We start from the raw sequence: 18,661 nt of genomic DNA on the forward strand, positions 1-18,661 counted from the left end.
CTATAGTTCGCATAATGTACAGTTTTCAGCCGAAGATAAATTGGTGGCATTTTTTGTCTGGATACCCCAATACATTTCCCTCCGGAACAACCGGCCTGAAACGACATTAAAGGCGCTTGTCTCAAATGTAAGGGGCAGCTTGGTTCCCTCGTTATTCGCATATGCCTAGCAGCCAGTACCGGGAAAATTATTTGTCAAAAGGCACTACCAAAGATGTGGAGTGCTCACCTTTTTTTTTTCCTCCGAATCGCCTACCCAGTTACACTAAAGCAAACCAGCGATGAACAATTTAGCTGGCACCGTCGGAACTGCAGATGCTGCTCCTGGACGAGCCGACCGTAGGCTGCGACACGGAGGCGCGCAACGCTCTGTGGCATGCCATCCTGAAGAACCGCGCCCAGCGGGGCATCTTGCTTGCCACGAACTCCATCGAGGAGGCCGACATCCTCGGGGACCGCTCCGCCATCATCTCCACGGGGAGCGTGCGGTGTTGCGGCTCATCCATCTTCCTGCGGAGGAAGTACGGTGCGTGTCTGGGGTCATTGTTACCGTTTTAAAAAGCTTTTCCACTAAATCCTGCTGGTTTTCTTTTTGGCTTGTTTAGAAAGGGTATCCTAAACGGAGTGAAGTTTTTGCTCGTTGATAAGATATTAAGCCTATTCTGTGGTCTCTTCAGCGACATTTTTGCGAGAACAAGAAAAACTGACATCTCTCTTTGACAATACTGACATTCAGTAAAATAGATAAAATATACGGTTTGTTTGCGATTAATTCGGTACATTGCACTTTTTCTGACGCTGCAAACAAATATGACAGCACAAAAACTTACATGTCCTAAATAAGATTTCCTAGTATTCTTGGTGTTTTCAATCACTAGTAAATTATTGTTACGCTACCTAAGAGCATTTCGAATCTGATTTCTCGAGGATTTCAGGAATTTCATATTTAGCGGTTTCGCTAAAATATTTTTACCAAGGTATTCTTATCAGATTATAATTATATCACGTCCTTTTTTTTTTTAGTCATTACGATACAAAATTTGCTACATCATATCTGTGGTGTCACGAGCAAATCCAGCAGGCCACGAGGACATAGAAGTGAGGCATTCAGTCAAGAAAGTACAATTTAATCTGAGGGGAAGTCCTTAGCCATACGAAACTAATCAATTTGTACCGCGTTTGTTTCATTTATAGAGAACTGCACAAGCAAGATAAACACATAAATGGTGCCAGTTGCAATTAAGGAACGCAGGATTCGCGAACTCCTGGGCGGGAAAATGAAACTTCGCAAAAATGAACTGCAATTTGGTATAGATTTGGTCGATAATTTTGGTTGCACGTGTATTGAAGCTACCAGGGGAAATTTTCAACATGCTATCCAAGCCCCTCAAGTAGTGAAAGAATTGCGTACATTTTGCCGCAAGAAAACAGTTCAATATTCATCCCTCATATGTGCCAACAAATACTGGCGACTGTGTATGCATATAGTCAGCCGTCGAAATTTTTTGTCAAGGGTGTCCTAGTCAACGTTAGCCTAGCTCTTAAAAATAAAATATACGTAGAATATACGAGGACACAACCAACGGCATTCTGTCAGCGGTGACGTACCACACCAGGAGGACTTTCTCCATGACTGAACTATTCAAAATTGGGTAAGATTATGTAACTAACTCTTTAATTACGGAATTAAGGCTGCAACTTCTTATATCAAATTAATAATTGTGTTCTAAAGCACTTGATTCAGTTGTTTTCAGTGTAATATGTCTCGCGTAACTATATTTTCCGCGTTATGAAGTAAACGCGCGAAATGTGAAAGAAACACAGTTTCACCCGAAAGGCGAAGCATCGATCGCGATAGAAAATTAGTAGACAGCTATATGAAATGAGGATAGTAGTTTTATCGGCCGTATAAATGTGTGGACATTCGCTTGCTAATTAAATTAACAAGCATGGTCACACGCGCGCACACGCAAAAATGCACACATCTCACTCGATGGCCGCCGAAACACGCTGTCAAAACGCTGGAGTGAGGAAGCGCGGCAGCAGCAGCGAGCGAATCCGCCTTCGTGCTGCCTCTCGTTTCAATGCGAACTAAGCGGCGACAGCACAGCGCACAGGAAGCTATCAGCCCTGCTCGCACCTAGACTCTGCCCCCATAGCAGGTCGCTTTCAGGATAGGGCCCGCGTGGCCGCGCCATGCGCAGCCGCCGCTGGAGAAGTAGAACGCCTTCCCCCCTTCCTCCCCCTAACCTGTGCCTTTCACTCGACGGAACGTTGCGCGCTTCCTCCCCGAATTCCTCCCTTGCGCGCGCCAGATTGCACCGCCATTGTTGGCTCACAGTCGCGCGCTTTCACTCGCACATATACATACGGCGCGCGACGACGATGTTATCGCCTTCGGACTTAATGCAGAACATCACGGCAACGCCGACGGGGACGGCAGAAATACGCCTCGAGGGTTCATATAACTGCTCTCACAACAGTAGCCGCATGATTACACGTCCGCGCGCCGCGGCACCAATGGTGCCAGGCGTTACTCGGAAGAATTAACTCATGCTCAGGACCTTTGTCCTCCTCACCCTCAATAATGCTGCGCACCGCATTGGCTTTGCGCTTCGCACGGAAAAGGCAGCTCGCAGTGTGCGGTCACCAAGGGCTATACCAATGCCTCGCCACTTGCACGTGGCTACCAAGCCAGGCATTGAGAAGAGTTAATTCCTGCAAGTAACGCCTGGGACCGCTGGTGTCGAGGCGCGTGGGCGCGTAATCGTGCGGCTATGTTCATATTTCGCGCGTTTTTTTAACGCGGAAAAAAAATAATTACGCTAGTCATATTACACTGAAAACAACTGAATCGGGTGTTTCAAAACACAATTATTATTATTATATGAACATTCACGCCCTCAATACCGTAGTTAAAAAGTTCGCTAATCAGTCTCATCAAGTTAACGATAGTTTAATTATTAAAGAACTCATCCTGGTGCGGTACGTCACTGCTGAGAGAATACCATTAGTTGCGTCCTTGTATATTCTATACTATATTTCTAAAACATGGCTAACGTTAGCTGGGACATACCAATGCAGGGTTTTCGTTTTAGACCATATATAACTATAACAAAACTAACCGCAGTGATCGTGAGGTTCTTGCAGGGGAGTTCTGAGCGAGGTTGAAATTCCTTCCCGCTAATATCGTGAGCTTCATTCATTCATTCATTCATTCATTTTATTTTTTCTTCACAAAATGACGTACACCCCCCCCCCCCCCCCCCCCATTGTGAAAGGGGCTTAGAATAAAAGCCGTTCCATTACGGCTTGAAAAAAAAATCTTTATCCCCTTGGCATTGACGGCAACGAAGCAACATAGCCAAGAACGGTATAAAGAGAAGAATAATGATAACATGGCATTTTTCACGAATGCATGGCGCAAAGTTAACAACAGAACTGAAATAATACATTCAACACAGAGACTTTTCTGAAGAAGCAGTGGCAGAGTGTCTCGACACGGTGTTTTGTTTATGAAATATATGTATATGTGCTATGTATTAGGACCATGCGCCATGTGAGTCAATAAAACAACGCCTTCATTCTACAGAAGTTTAGGTCTAGAACATCTATTTCTACTTTGATGTGTGCATTTAGCAGTCGAGGCAGGTTATTCCTTAGCATCTGAAATCTGCTATCAGTGCGACATTTTGAAACTTTCCAGCGGTCAGTTTTTCTTGCGTTATAGGCCACGTTGCCTAATGATTCTAGGTTACATATATCTAAAAACAGGGCACGATTTTCCCTAGTGCTAAGTTTATACTAGCGCAAGAGTTTATGTTGGTACATGTTAGATATTGGAATGACCTGTAGCTTTTTGAAGATTTGTTCAGTGTAATGAAGCGTTGGCAGATCACTGATTCGTAAAATATATTTATTTGCATTTTTAAAAGACTTGTAAGGTTGTTGTCGGTCGTAGTGCCCCAAACTAAATGAGAATAACTTATGTAGGATGAAAATAAGGCGTAGTAAATGCGATTTCGTTTAAGTATGTCTCTCATGGAACATAATTTCTTCGCGATATGATTTACGTGGTCATCCCACTGCAACGTTTCAGGGAAGTATACGCCAAATACCTTAATACTTTCGACCACCTCGATCTTTGTTTATCTGAACAAAAGTTCGTGACCGATAGGCAGCTGTTTGCCCTTAGGATGAAAATTACTGCTTTTGTTTGTTTTTTTCTAATAATATGAAGTTCATTATTGTTTGTCCAAGCTTCCAACTTTTTTAAAGCTATGTTTGCTTTAACGAACGCTTCAGCACTGGAGGAAGATGACACGAGTAAGCTTGTGTCGTCTGCATATATGATGAACTTTAGGTCGGGTGATATAGAGATTGTGTCATTAATGCATAAATTAAAGAGTAAGCGACCAAGAGTGCTCCCTTGGGGTACGCCTCAGACTATTGCTTTCTGACTAGATATTAGCACTCAGAAGGCTTATTAACAAAAAAATAAGATCTTTATTATTATCATGGGAATAGAGTGAACAAGGCTTCCGTGTGGAAGCCGAGACGTTAAAGAATTTTCAGACAATCCCATTTTGGTCGGCGTTCTGTTTTTTTTTTTTTTCCTATTGTACCAGCAGTTGACAAAATAGCGAATTTCGAGCCAGTCACAATTGAATGCGCCCTCATCTTATTATAGAATTTTTTTTTGAAAAGTGCAACTAATTCGAGATATTCATCTTCAGAATTTACCTGTATATCCAGGAAGTATCCGAAATGAGCGTGCCGGGAGCGCTGAAAGGTGACGCAGCTACCGTACCATACGGATGTTTAGTGGGTTTTCTTTTTTTTTTTCATCTTTTTTCAAATTTCAGTTGAAAACCTGTGACTTATATAATGCAGATATCGCAATTGTTCGCTTACGCTCAAGAAGAATGTTTCTAGAGCTCCACACGACGAGGTTGTCCAATTGGGGACTGAGTAGAAGCCCGCGTTAGCCGAGTGCTGCGCCCATGTGCGTAACTGAATCAGTGCCCCGCTGCACGCGTGCGTTCTGCAGGAATCGGCTATCGGCTGCACATGACGACGACCGAGATGCCGAACGTGAAGCACATCGTCGGCTTCCTCAAGACCGTCGTCGAGAGAGCCGAGGTGTTCCTCGAACGCCGAGGCTTCCTTGTTTTCTCTCTCGGCAACCCTGAGCACACGAAACTGGTCAAGCTCATGCAGGCTATTGAGACAAACAAGCGCAACCTGGGCATCTTCACGATGGGCCTGGCCGCCACCTCGCTCGAAGACGTCTTACTCAAGTAAGGCATGCATGTTCGAGCTGACCCCGTGTCAGACGCTCAAGCAGAAAGGACAGACATAGATTTCTCCCTCCCCCTAACCCATCTACCTATCGCGCACAGCGCACTGCCGCTTTAGCACGGAAGTCTTCAGATGTCGCGCTAGTGTGTCATGGCAGTGACTGGCATGGCACACTTGTATGACGACAAGAAAGTTCCATTTCCAACGGCGGCAAATCGAGACCAATCATGTATAACCAGTTGCGCCTTTTGCAGAGTGGCCCTGTGTGCTCCAATTGGAGGCCGTGCCCATCAGCCAAATGTAGATGTGGCACTCGGCTAGGGGTCACAGGCAATGGCCGGAGAGAATCGCGTTCCCGGTGATTTCGTGTGGGGAAACCGCGCAACCACCGCAAGGTGGGCTCAAGCGCCCTCAGGAGTGTTGTGCGAAACCTAATACATCTAAAGCTCGTGGAAGTGACGAACCCCTGTTAATCCAGCTAAATAGAGGCTATGCTAGTGAATCTACCGCGAACTGGCACGCGTGATTGCGGGACACTAAAGTGAACGAGAGCCCGTATATTTATATCTGTACTCATGAGAATGTTATTTTGCAAAGTTTGATATGTTTGCCGTATATAAAAAATTCACCGGCTATATATTACGGTACTCCCTAATGCTAAATTTTAGCGCAGCTCTATACATGTTTCCGTTTCGTGATATATTGGCTGGTGCGGACAATCTGTCTCGTGCGGCACGATGTAAACGGAGCGAAGTTTGCCGCGACTGCCTCGCTAATCCGAATATCGCCAGATGCAGCGCGTGGGTGACGCCTGGGCGCTATTTACAGCAGCCGCCGCCGACAGACGTACCAGACGACCTGCGCTACTTTGGCGCCATCTCGTAGCCATCATCGCCGCGCTACGCTTTTCTTCTCTCGCTTTCACCATACCCTCCTCCGCTTTCCGCCTCATGGTTTTAACAGTAGGCGCATTTACTGCACTTAATCGTCACTAGTTAGGGCTACCTTATAGCAGTGCTTTGATTCTGACCTAAGCACTGCTATAAAACAGAGCTAAGCGCTGACTAGGCGCCGTAAATTCGTATGGCATGAGAAGTAACTACCCTCTCAACATTGCTAACAAAAATTGTTGAAACTCGGCAGACATTTTCAAACATAATTTTTGAAAATGCTGCCCACTGGAACGATTACTAAGGCATGAAAAAACGAAGTTGAAGAGACGAAAGTAAACAGAGCGAACATCTCTTGTGGCCCTCGTCCTGTTTATTTGTCTCTTTGTTTTTATGCTAGAGCATCAAATGGCCTATTAAGCGAAAACGCCGGTGTCTGTAGCAGCGAAACGGCACCTTAATTCCCATTGGCTGCGATGCCACGTCACGTGCGCGCCTCGATGGAGCAGGGCGGGTGAAACGGCACATCTTTCTTGCGCTGGCGCGCCAGGTGCTGCGTATATCTATGTAGCTCAAACAAAAACTGCGCTGCCGATTCAGTTAGGCTGCTGTATTTCGGTGAAGTACAACAAAACGTCTAATGGGCAATATCCAAACTTTGTGGACATGAAGGCACCACCAGGTCAGGCACCCACAGCCAGGCAATACGAGAACCTAATTTTATATATATATGAAGGAACCGCTTATTACCTGAGCTTCCATGAAGTAAGAAAACAACGCTGTGCCGCTTACGCATGGGCGTTCCCCAATCGTCACTGCATATTCAATAAAACTACTTTTTGGGTCAGTTGGTTGATATGAATTGAAGCGATTGTAGCGCGAAGAAACACGGACAAAGAGGAGGACAGGAAACCGCGGGCGCTAACTTACAACTGGTTTATTGGGTCGCCCCAGAAAAAAATCCGTCATATCCCACGCTCTGGGGGAATCGATGTTATGCGAAGCAGTGAGTGGGGAGCCTACCAAGTTACCGAAATGACCATGAAAGCAAGACGTACGTGGCTGTGTCATGACCTACATGACACGCATGTCATGATATTAATGTCATGACCTACCATTTACGTTCGTCATACACACTTGCCCTACTATGCCACTTTTGTTACATACCAAGTTAACGAAACGACCATGAGAGCGCCAAGACGTAGGCGGCTGTATTATGACCTTGACAAGACGCATGTCATGATATTCATGTCATGACCAATCATTTATGTTCTTCATACACTCTTGTCGTACTATCATACTATGATAGTTTTGGTACCTACCAAGTTAACGAAACGGCCATGAGAGCACCAACACGTAGGCGGCTGTTTCATAACCTACATGACACACACGTCATGATATTCATGTCATGACCAATTAATATTCGTCATACACTCCTGTCATACTATGTCAATTTCGGTACATACAAATTTCACGAAACGACCATTAGATCACCAAGATGTAGGTGGCTAGATAGATAGATACTGTCAAAGTGGCAAATGCTCGCCAAGAAATGCTTCGCATTTAATAGGAAATACTAGGTATCACACAGTTTAGCGCATGCTTACACATTCTCCATGGCAAAGAAAAACAAAATACAAAAAGACGTTGTTTGGAGCTTGGTGTAGCGCAGGCAAGGAGTACACGTTCTGACAGCTTGAGAACGGAGAGTCTACTGGCTGTATTCGGAGCTTGAGTAAGAGCAGGTTTGCCGAGTCGCTGTGCTGGCGTCCCAGTCCGGGAGCCGCCTCGATTCCAAGAGAGAGCAGGCGATAATAGCCCCCACAATGACCCCCACTTCGAGGTAAACTGGTTTTCCGAGAAGCGAGGACAATGTGGCGGACGGACGGTCGCTACAACGTGTCTCGCTACCAAATAGGCGGATCGACGTGTCGCTAACGCAATCTATGGCTCTTATTATAATGTGACAAGCTTCTATACTAAACTTCACGAGCTGTAGTATCCTTACTTCTGCATAGCATCTTAAGCTCATGCAACCATGGTTTACACTTGCAGGCCAAGCAATACGCAGGCAGATGCGCATTGTATATATTAATCGGTGACAGTTCGTGCTCCCGTACTCGGTCGTTAACGCATCTCCCGGTTTAACCTATATAGGCCCTCCCACACGAGAGCGGTAACATAAAGACGACACCGGTGACGCATTTAACATACTTGTGTGCTTCTTCTGGCAATCAAGCCTTCTTTAGATGGCGCCGCGTTAGATGGCGCCGCGCCATAAGAACTACTGGTAAACCGTACCTACTGGCGACCTTCGTCATGTTGTGGGCCATCCCATGCACATAAGGGACTACTTCGGTCCTGATCCCTTTTCGGGCTGAAGTACTAGGAGTACGCCTGGGGCCCTTTACCGTGCTCGGTCTTGGACAAGGCCCAAGGGCGAGTAGGGATAGCTTTCAGCAGTGAGCTTTTCCAATTGCTTCTCAAAACTGGCCTGCCTCATATGTGGGCAGGATTTCATAAGCGCGAATTTCACGCATAGGGCAGTAATTCCTCTCTCAACGAGCTTTGGATGAGCAGAATCGAGTGGCATGGGCTCGTTGAGAGATTAATTGCCACTCTCTCCCTGGCATCCGCGCTTATGAAGTCCTGCCCACATATGACGCAGGCCCGTTTCGAAAAACAATTGGCGAAGCTCATTGCTGCAGGCTATCCGTGCCCGGATAGCCAGCAGGCATGGACTAGGAGCGCGCAGATAGTACAGGCTTCAGAGAGCGACGGTGACGTGGCGTCGGACATTGGGGGCTTATCCCCTCACGCAACACCTGGAGCGCCAGCGCGGTAGCAGCTCTTCCTTTTCGCCCCTCTGCTCCGTCGAGGCATGCTCGCAACGGGCGTCGCAGCAATTTAGAATTGCCGGCTTTTTCGCTCAATGGTCCATTTGACGCTGTCGCATGAATGAGTGAAGTGATAATAGCTGCGTTATTCCGCACAGTCTATGAGAGCACTTCCGCAAGCTTTTTCAGTTTCCTCCAAACAAACTAATGTTCACTACAAGCAAATTGATTCCTACGATGCTATAATGGCGCAGGGTGGACGAAGAGAACGTGGGCATGGAGACAGATGAGTCGAGTGACCCCGAGAGCAGCGGAATAAATGCCGAGACCGCAAGTACCAAGGCTAAGGATACTACACTGATGAACACTGGCAAGGACGAAGAACGTAAGCAAAACGACGAAAACAGTATTTTTGGTGCCATTATCCTGCTCAGGACACGTATACGAAAAAGGCGACATGAACTCATGCACGCAGGAACCAAACATGGATGTTTGGTTCCTCACAAGCAACTGTGCCAGAAATTTGTCAGTCATCATATGGGGAAGATTAAACATGAGGACGTGTATTGACTCTTGTTTCTTTTTTTTTTTGTAAGCGATATATTGCTTACGTCATGTCATCTTGACTCCGACATCGTATCATTATCAGGCGTGGTGTCTATGCTTCTCAGTTCAAAGACTAAAACTTCACCAGGCCCTGATAATATCCAAAATGCGTTTCCGCGTCGATATGCTAAGATGGTTGCCAGTTTTCTTGTAATCATCTTCCCTGTTTCCCTACGTTTACCTAGCGTTCCCGGCGATTGAAAAACAGCACGAATCGTGCCAGTATTCAAAACAGATGATAAATCACTGGTCTCAAATTATCGTCCCATATCTCTCACTTCTTCCTGTTGCAAAATTCTTGAGCATGTCATAGCCAACTATATCACTGACTTCCTAAACAACAGGAATATATTAACCCCTTTTCAACATGGTTTCAGAAAGAGTTTTTCCACTGTTACTCATTTGGTCTCAGTCGTACATACTTTCGCAACTATTCTAGATAAACCCGGGCAAATTGATGTTGTTTTTTTTTGGACTTCAAGAAAGCCTTTGATTTAGTTTCTCACGCTAAACTCATTTTCAAACTTAAAAATATGGGCCTTCCAAATTTTACTGTGGATTGAGTTTCCGCTTACTTATTTAATCGCACACAATTTGTTAATATGAACGATTACTGCTCGACAAAACTTCCGGTTACATCAGATGTTCCTCAGGGAAGTGTTTTAGGACCCTTGCTTTGTTTAATATATATTAATGACATTGTTCATGTTATCCCTGAACCTGTCGAAATAAGGCTATTCGCTGACGATTGTGTTATGCTTAAGGAAATGGATAGCGTAGACGATCAGGTGCCTCTAAATAATTACATGAATAATATTTATCAATGGTGCAACCAATGGGGTGCGAAGCTAAACTCCGAAAAAACAGTGTACATGAATGTAACCGGAAAGAAAAATTGCTTCTCGTTTCCATGCACGCTATCATCTCACCTACTCAAAGAAGTCAGCGAATATAAGTACCTCGGCGTAACAATAACAAAGAATCTCAGTTGCAATAACCACGTGTCTAACATATGCGCATCCGCCTTCCGTAAGTTATGCTTCCTCAGATACAAACTTCGACAAGCCCCTCCATTCGTCAAGCTGTTGGCCTATAATTCAATCATTAGACCTGCCCTCGAATACGCATGTATTATTTTGAACCCACACACTAAGAAAAACATTGATGCTCTGGAAATAGTTCAACGTAAATCCATTCGGTTTATTTTTTCTCGATACCGTATGACGGACCCCCCAAAATAATATTATCCAGGAACTTAAGCTACTTCGCAAAATTTTGAGATTAAGGTTTCTTTTTGACTTGAAAAACAACCATCTCGCATTAGACCCTGTTCCGTACGTCCAGCCTCTGATGTCACGACTGACTCGAAATCGTCATGCTGAATCGATAACACCATTTAGAACACGTACTAACACATTGAAGCTTTCATTTTTTCCACGATACGACTACAGACTGTAACGCTTTGCCGCTATGTATGCTTCAGAACAGTGACTCATTCGACGCATTAACGTCATAATGTGAAGCGCTTTTCTTTTGTTTTCTTCTTGTTTCTTTTTTCCTTTCTTCCTTATCGTGAACCCAAGGACTGTTTTTCCTAAAGTTGCAATGTTTATAATTGTTTTCATGGCCATAAGATGCTCATTGATGTGTCATGTTTATGTATATATTATTTTTCCCTCTCTTCATGATCTGTGATGGTTTGTTTGATGTTTTGCCAGTGCTTGTGTAAACCTTTTTGATACCCCTCCTGCATGGGCCCTAGCTTGGGCCTGCAGTATTTTGTAAATAAATAAATAAATAAATAAATAAATAAATACATAAATAAATAAATAAATAAATAAATAAATAAAGGCGCACATCTGGTCATGAGAAAGAGGGGCTTCCGCGCCGAAACATTGACACCTGTGTCAGGAATTCTTCCTCCTTGTGCTCTAGGTTTTCAATGCTTTTACTTATGATAGCAGTTATGCGCTGGGATATGGTCTGGATGTGTCCATTGTTTCCTTCATTTTTTTCGCAATAATACGTTGCTCAAAAGCGTTACGTTTCGGGCGAGTTGGTTGTACATGGTTCTTATTAAACTTTTGCGCGCACAAAGACAGGACGTCGAACGAAGTTGTGTGTCCCTTCTTCGTTCGACGTCCTGTCTTTGTGCGCGCAAAAGTTCAATAAGAACCAAATACGTTGCCGGCACACCGAGGAGGCGCAATTGTTGTAAGACCCTGTTGTGCACCTCAAGGGTTTTTCGCCGGAGCAATTAACTAAGAGTTCATCATCATCTTCACTCTTGTCATCATCGCCAGCCTTTTTATGTACGCGGCACGACAAAGGCCTCTGCCAGCGATCACCAATACATGCATGTCTTCGCATCGCTGTCTCTACACTATGACGCAAATTTCCTAATTTGCTTAAAACACTTAGTTTTCGGTCTTCCTCAACTGTACTTCCCTTGCATTGGCATTCATTATGTATACTACAATATACCGCTTGTTGTCACCCCTAAGCATTACATGGCCTGCCGAAGTCCATGCCTTCCACAAGATATATTCTTAACGACACTAATAGCTACCGCTGGTCGCCTGTCTGGTAAACACCGCCGTTTTTCGGTGTCATAGCGTTACGCATGTCATTTTCAATACATCGCTTGTTGAGTGGTTCTTAACTTCTCGAGCTTCTTCGCTTCTTCCGTAACCCTCCATAAAGAAAGCAACAAAATCCCAATAAAGAAAGGCGTCAGGCAGGGAGATACGATCTCTCCAATGCTATTCACAGCGTGTTTACAGGAGGTATTCAGAGACCTGGATTGGGAAGAATTGGGGATAAGAGTTAATGGAGTATACCTTAGTAACTTGCGATTCGCTGATGATATTGCCTTGCTTAGTAACTCAGGGGACCAACTGCAATGCATGCTCACTGACCTGGAGAAGCAAAGCCGAAGGGTGGGTCTAAAAATTAATCTGCAGAAAACTAAAGTAACGTTTAACAGTCTCGGAAGGGAACAGCAGTTTACAATAGGTAGTGAGGCACTGGAAGTGGTAAGGGAATACATCTACTTAGGACAGGTAGTGACTGCGGATCCGGATCATGAGACTGAAATAATCAGAAGAATAAGAATGGGCTGGGGTGCGTTTGGCAGGCATTCTCAGATCATGAACAGCAGGTTGCCATTATCCCTCAAGAGGAAAGTTTATAACAGCTGTGTCTTACCAGTACTCACGTACGGGGCAGAAACCTGGAGGCTTACGAAAAGGGTTCTACTTAAATTGAGGACGACGCAACGAGCTATGGAAAGAAGAATGATAGGTGTAACGTTAAGGGATAAGGAAAGAGCAGATTGGGTGAGGGAACAAACGCGAGTTAATGATATCTTAGTTGAAATCAAGAAAAAGAAAAACTCCAAGTGTCTACCCTATATGTTGCGATTATTGTAAACATTTATTTTCAAGGACAGCGGTAAGCTATCGTCCATGCCTTGATTCATTCTTATTCTCATGTAAATTTCCTTCACATGATGCGCATCCCCTGTTAGTAATCGGCCTAGATAAGCCTGCTCTTGCACAGATTCTAAAGGCTCAATGCCAATTATTAATTCTTGTTCTTTTTCTAGGCTATTCAACGTTAGGTTTGACTTCTGCATACTGATATTCAAACAAACAAATACTTTGTCAGCTAACGTCCTCAATCCCATGTTTTAAGCTATTCCCGGCATTGCTGAACAGGACAATGTTATCTACGAATCACTTATTGCTGAGGTGTTCCGCGTTCAATCTCACAAGTAATCCCCTTCTCCCCAGTCTAACTTGAACACTACACATATATGCTCGCAGTGGATAACATTGGAAAGCTTGTGCGTTCTTACCAGGCTCCCTTCTTAATCCTTATTTTTCTGCTTTTCATGTGAAAAGTTAAGGTAGCTGCGGAATCGAAATATACATTTTCAATGATATTGTATACACTCATAGTTCACGAAAAGACCTACATTTATCTTATTCGTGCTTTAGAAATACAACAGCGATGCCGGTCATAGTGGAATAAGAAGTTTCTGCTAAATCACTCTTTGTTAAAACATATTTCCTTTGACATTTTTCACTGCTTCCGTCATGGCGAGATTAATGAGCGTTCTTTCTCGTCTTCCATTTTCTGTGACAGCCTAAGAATGTAGTGACGAATGCAACGCCGTCGATGGGAAAGAGGATGGGTCCAGACATACGGTGTAAATTTTTGGGACGTCGCGACAGAGCTGAACTTCTTTTAATATCTCCGTCTTTCTTCTGAAATACATCTTCAAGAGCAGAGACAGCGACAGCAGATGCAGTGAGGCCTTGTGGCCGAACGGGCCGTATTATCTAACGAGTCTTTCCATTTTATATTCTTTTTACCCTTCGTCATTAGCTGGCAGGACGCCACGCCTAAATTATCTGAGGTATCGGCCACTCGTTGCGATGGGTGATAAGAATAGATCCCGTCGACAAGAATCCGTACATATTACGGCTCCTAAGAAGAGGGTGATCGCTTCCACCAGAACAATTACCTATCCAGCAAGCGGTGTCTCGGTAGGCCACCGCTCTCCATGCTGCTTTTTTTTTTGTAGGTAAAATGGCGGCTGCAGTGATCGATAGGTCACGCAAGGCGATAAGGCACGCCTTCGCCTTGCGTATTGGCTACTGCCGACGCTCGCCTGGCGTACAAGGCGATATCTTTGATGAAGAGGAGCGAAGAAAAATTGCGTGTCGGGAAATAAGAGCGAGTACCGGTGGCCAGACGAACAGTGATTAAGGAATGCAGCTTGGCTTTTACACCACCACGATTCAAGCAGTGAGCTTTTATCCAGCTATGGATATCCAACTATGGAACAATATCCAACAGGCAAAAAATTAAATCAAAGAGAAAAAAGCGTTATCCTAATTACAAGGACGGTGCCGTATTGTTCTCACGATATTCTTCGCAAGAAAAATTTTCGCCCAATCCTGATGCTGGACATTACTAGCGAAGGCGGCTAGCCGATGGCAAAATGCCTTGTGAATGCGGCGCATGTAGTTCCAAAAGAAAATTTGCAGGCGAAATCGTCTCGTGCATATAGTCTGCGGAAATGGTCCATAAGTCGTTCAAAATATTCTGATAGAATGCCAGAGTATTCATTCGGCAATCAAATTTGGAAGCTGTAGGCTTGACCGAGGCATCAGAATTTAAAGAGATACTGGTTTTGTGGGCTTGTAAAGGACGACCAGAACACTGTCGGCGCGAAGGAGAGGGTAACACGCGATAAAACAAACTTTCTACAATTGGTGGCCTATCATAGCCTATAAAGATATTTGAAGATTTATGTATACATTAGAAAGATTTGAAGAACGAACTTGTTCGAATGTACCATTGCCCCGTTGAAAAAAAGATGCTCGTATTATCATCGAAAGGATCATATTAGGAGCTCCCGCGATGATGCAAGCAGTGACGTAGCCGTGTGCAGTCAACAACTAAGCTGAGCCGACTAAAAAGCGAAAAACAAAAGAAAGAAAGATGGCATTGTCCGACGGAATAAAACCAGCCGGAACTCAGTCTCCCCTTGCCAGCGAGTTCGATTTCGGTTTGTCAAAAGCGTTTGGACATGGCCTACCAAACTCTTCGGCTCAACAGCAGGCGTTTCGTGTTTCACGTTCAACCACACGAAAACCACCAGTTTTCGTGTGGTTGTCGTGACTGCGTTTTATAGATGGCGATTTCGGGACTTTTACTTGGTTGAACACAGAGTACTTTTACTTTCGGAAAATTATAGTTGCCATTTAGTTGCTTCGCAAATCGTTTATCACTGCACAAGAATGCTCTCAGATTTCTGCGGTTTCGATGGACTACCTTAATCGTAATAATAACCTTGGCGGCGACTTATTCATAAAAATGGTGTTCTGCCAATAAAAAAAAACGCTCCTGTTTCCAGCACGCGGTCACTAGGGGCGCTAGCCGTTATGACACCAATGACTAACTCGGTGACTAACTCTGTGCATAGAGATTTCAGTAACTCAGAGTACACCTTTATGGATAGCATTTATATATATTAAAGGAGCCTACGAAAACGTAGATTGGAAATTCTTATGGGATGTTCTGAAGCACGAAGGCATAGGTGACAATTTCGTGGAGCTGCTGAGGGATATATATAGAGAGAGACAACCTAGTACACATTGTATAGGAAAGCCCAAAATACTATGAAGTGGTGGAAATTCACCAAATACAAGGATGTCCTCTGCCGCGATTGTTGTTCACGGCATAAAAAGGCGATTGGAAAACAGTGAATTAGGGTTTGATTTATACTACATACGTGATGGACAAATGCCGCCACGAAGCTTCCCGGATGTATGCAGACGACATAGAGTAACTAGCGGACAATGCAAGAGATTAACAGAAAGTTGCGAATATCTGTGGCAATAAAGCGACAAATCTAGGCCTTACGTTTAACTCACAGAAATCGGGAATTACGATCTTTAATGAAGAGGCAATAATTACGTGGCGTCAGTTTAACAACAACTCATAACCATAGTCAAGCAATATAATTACCTCGGCATGCACATAAACGAAGGAAAGACTTACTCAAGCACCCAACAAGGTAATGTAAAAATAAAGGTGAAGCGGATGGTAGTAATAATAAGCATAGATCATTTTGGGACGAAAATAAGTATGAGTTCGTGCGTGGAATCTGAAAAGGACTGATGGTATCAGCGATAACGCTCGCAAACGCCATACTGTGTTTAAAATCGGAAGTTAAGCAAAGATCGGTAGGCCGGTTGACTTTGGGGGCCCACGGTAAAACCATAAATGAGGCAGTGAATTGTCACATGGGTTGGGCCTCGTTTAAAGTCAGGGTAGCGCCGCTCAAAATTGGTTTCGAAGAAAAACTCAGGAACATGGATGAAAACAAATGGGCAGCTAAAGGGAACAACTATCTGTACCTGAAAGGCATGGATACAGAATGGAGGAAGAGGTGAAGAAAGTTGACAACCAAGTACAGGGTAATTGAAAGTGGAAATAGACAACCAACAGCCATCAGACAGAAAGTTAGAGAAACAAACAGCGAATTATATGCAAAGAATGGAAACAAAACAGACCATGGAGGTTTATAAGAATGGGAAGAAAGAAACTGGGAGCAAAAATCTATACGATAACGCAAGAGGCAGTGCCTTGCTGTGCGAGGCTGAAGCTGATTGCCTAAGAACAAACACACACCGGAGCAAATATTCGCAACAAGATGAGGCATGTGTAGGCTTCAACAAAATCCGGAGACCACTCAGCACATCCCAATGGAATGCGAAGGGATTCACCCAGCGAGACGCGTAGGTAACGCACACCTCCTGAAGAGCATGGATTTAGAGTGGGCGGAAGCATCAACCGATCTGCAGTAGAGGTAAGCAAGAGACGGTTAGAGTATTGGTGGGAAAGAAGCAGGGAAGAAATTGATACAACCGGATCCGTTACAGGCATATCTAGCGATACAAGGTTTGAGAAGTTTTGAGGACAAAAAAAGATTTTGGCGATCGATGTGTACAGAAATGTTAGAATGAAAAACATGTACAATATATGTATATACTTCATTAAATCAAGCAGGCTAGGTGACTGTCACCGCGCCGTTTCAAAGGGGATGCCAATAAATCATCATCATCATTCAATTGCTATTTATGGTCATTCTGGCCAGACCTAGTAATTAGTCTCAGAACAACTCAGTCACCGCGAGCTGTAAGCAGATGTGTTTCCTATCGGCAAAGCGCTATTCTTTTCTTAACTTGTAATTTGGGTCGTAACACTCTGGCAATAACTAGTAATGGTGATTTAACACCAATCTGATGACGTATGCTCAAAGCAAGGTATGTCGAGCCAGGAGCCTACGTTAGATGACGCAGACGTATTTCTGAACGTACACTGATCCTTGCTCTAGACCACTGTACTAGATGTAATAATCCACTCCAACTGCGAAGTCAGATCAGGCGTACGTCATCATCGAAGCCCTCACCGTAACTGCTAGCGTTCCCTGTCTTGAAACATAAAAGAAGACATTTCAGAAACGCCTGTCCCTTTTATGTTGTCCATTCCTCACCATTTACTATTTTTTGTTTTGCTCATGCAGCCTACAAGCGGGACTTCGTTCCGGTGACGGGCTTTCGTCTGTGGCGGCTACAGTTTTGGGCGCTCATGTGCAAGAAGATGAGTTATTGCAAGCGCAGCTACCTGGCCATCCCACTGCTCGTGACCACTATCTTCGTGACGGCGCTCATACGCACGCTGTCCTACTTTCTCTTCCACTTCGACCAGGCCAAGTACGTCCAGCTCCACAAGCAAGCGATATCGCCGACTGCCACCGAGATTGGTAAGCTGCATTCCTCCCCAATAGCTGCTATTCATACCTTCAGCGACGCGGAACACACACTGCACTTTATTTTGCAAACCTTGCGGGCTGCAGAACCCCGCAAGGTGAAAGAACGTTCCTAAAAGATAAAAAAAAATTCGCCCACTCGACTGTGGCATGAGGCTACATAGGAAACTCATACGATTATTTCATAAGAAAGGCTTCGCAATCCAAAAAAGTTCGTCTTCGTCTAGGAGTCTAACCAGGAACCAAGGTCTTTTCGGGGTGGTCGCTCTACTACCTGAACCAACCAGGAGGCCAGCGGATCGTAGACCGAGGCCGAATTGAACGACAACTCGAATGCCGCTAAATATGGTTAATTCATCTAGCAAGGTGGTCTTCCTCTGATGTGTCATATTCAGCGTCGACCTCGGTCTTCGATTTGCTACAGCCTCGTGGTTAGCTCCGATGGTAGAGCGACTAGTCCGGAAAAATGTTGGTCCTAGGTTCATTCCCGGACCAGGAGAATAAATTTTTAACTGCGACGCTTTCTTGCTGAAAAATGCGGATGGGTTTCCATGATGACCTCGTGATACAGTTATGTGGAGCGTGATGCTTTTTTTTTTCCTTTCAGTGCACTCAATTTCATGCTCTCTGCGTGGGCGCGCAATCTTGCAGAATAGTGTTTGCCTGAGTTCGTTGGTT

General features: G+C 44.5%; 1 protein-coding gene across 1 annotated transcript in view; it reads left to right on the forward strand.

Moving 5' to 3' along the window:
• The first annotated feature begins 240 nt into the window (after positions 1-240).
• The window catches only part of LOC126540637 (phospholipid-transporting ATPase ABCA3-like), an 80,266-nt gene continuing 61,845 nt past the window's right edge, over positions 241-18,661 (forward strand). The window contains exons 1-4 of the mRNA XM_050187478.2: positions 241-525; positions 5,050-5,299; positions 9,282-9,412; positions 17,738-17,977. Of these exons, the coding sequence (XP_050043435.2) occupies positions 315-525; positions 5,050-5,299; positions 9,282-9,412; positions 17,738-17,977 (832 nt within the window). The 5' untranslated portion in view covers positions 241-314. The remainder of the gene's footprint in view (positions 526-5,049; positions 5,300-9,281; positions 9,413-17,737; positions 17,978-18,661) is intronic.

This window comes from Dermacentor andersoni, chromosome 2, assembly GCF_023375885.2.
Source record: "Dermacentor andersoni chromosome 2, qqDerAnde1_hic_scaffold, whole genome shotgun sequence".
Taxonomy (NCBI): Eukaryota; Metazoa; Arthropoda; class Arachnida; order Ixodida; family Ixodidae; genus Dermacentor; species Dermacentor andersoni.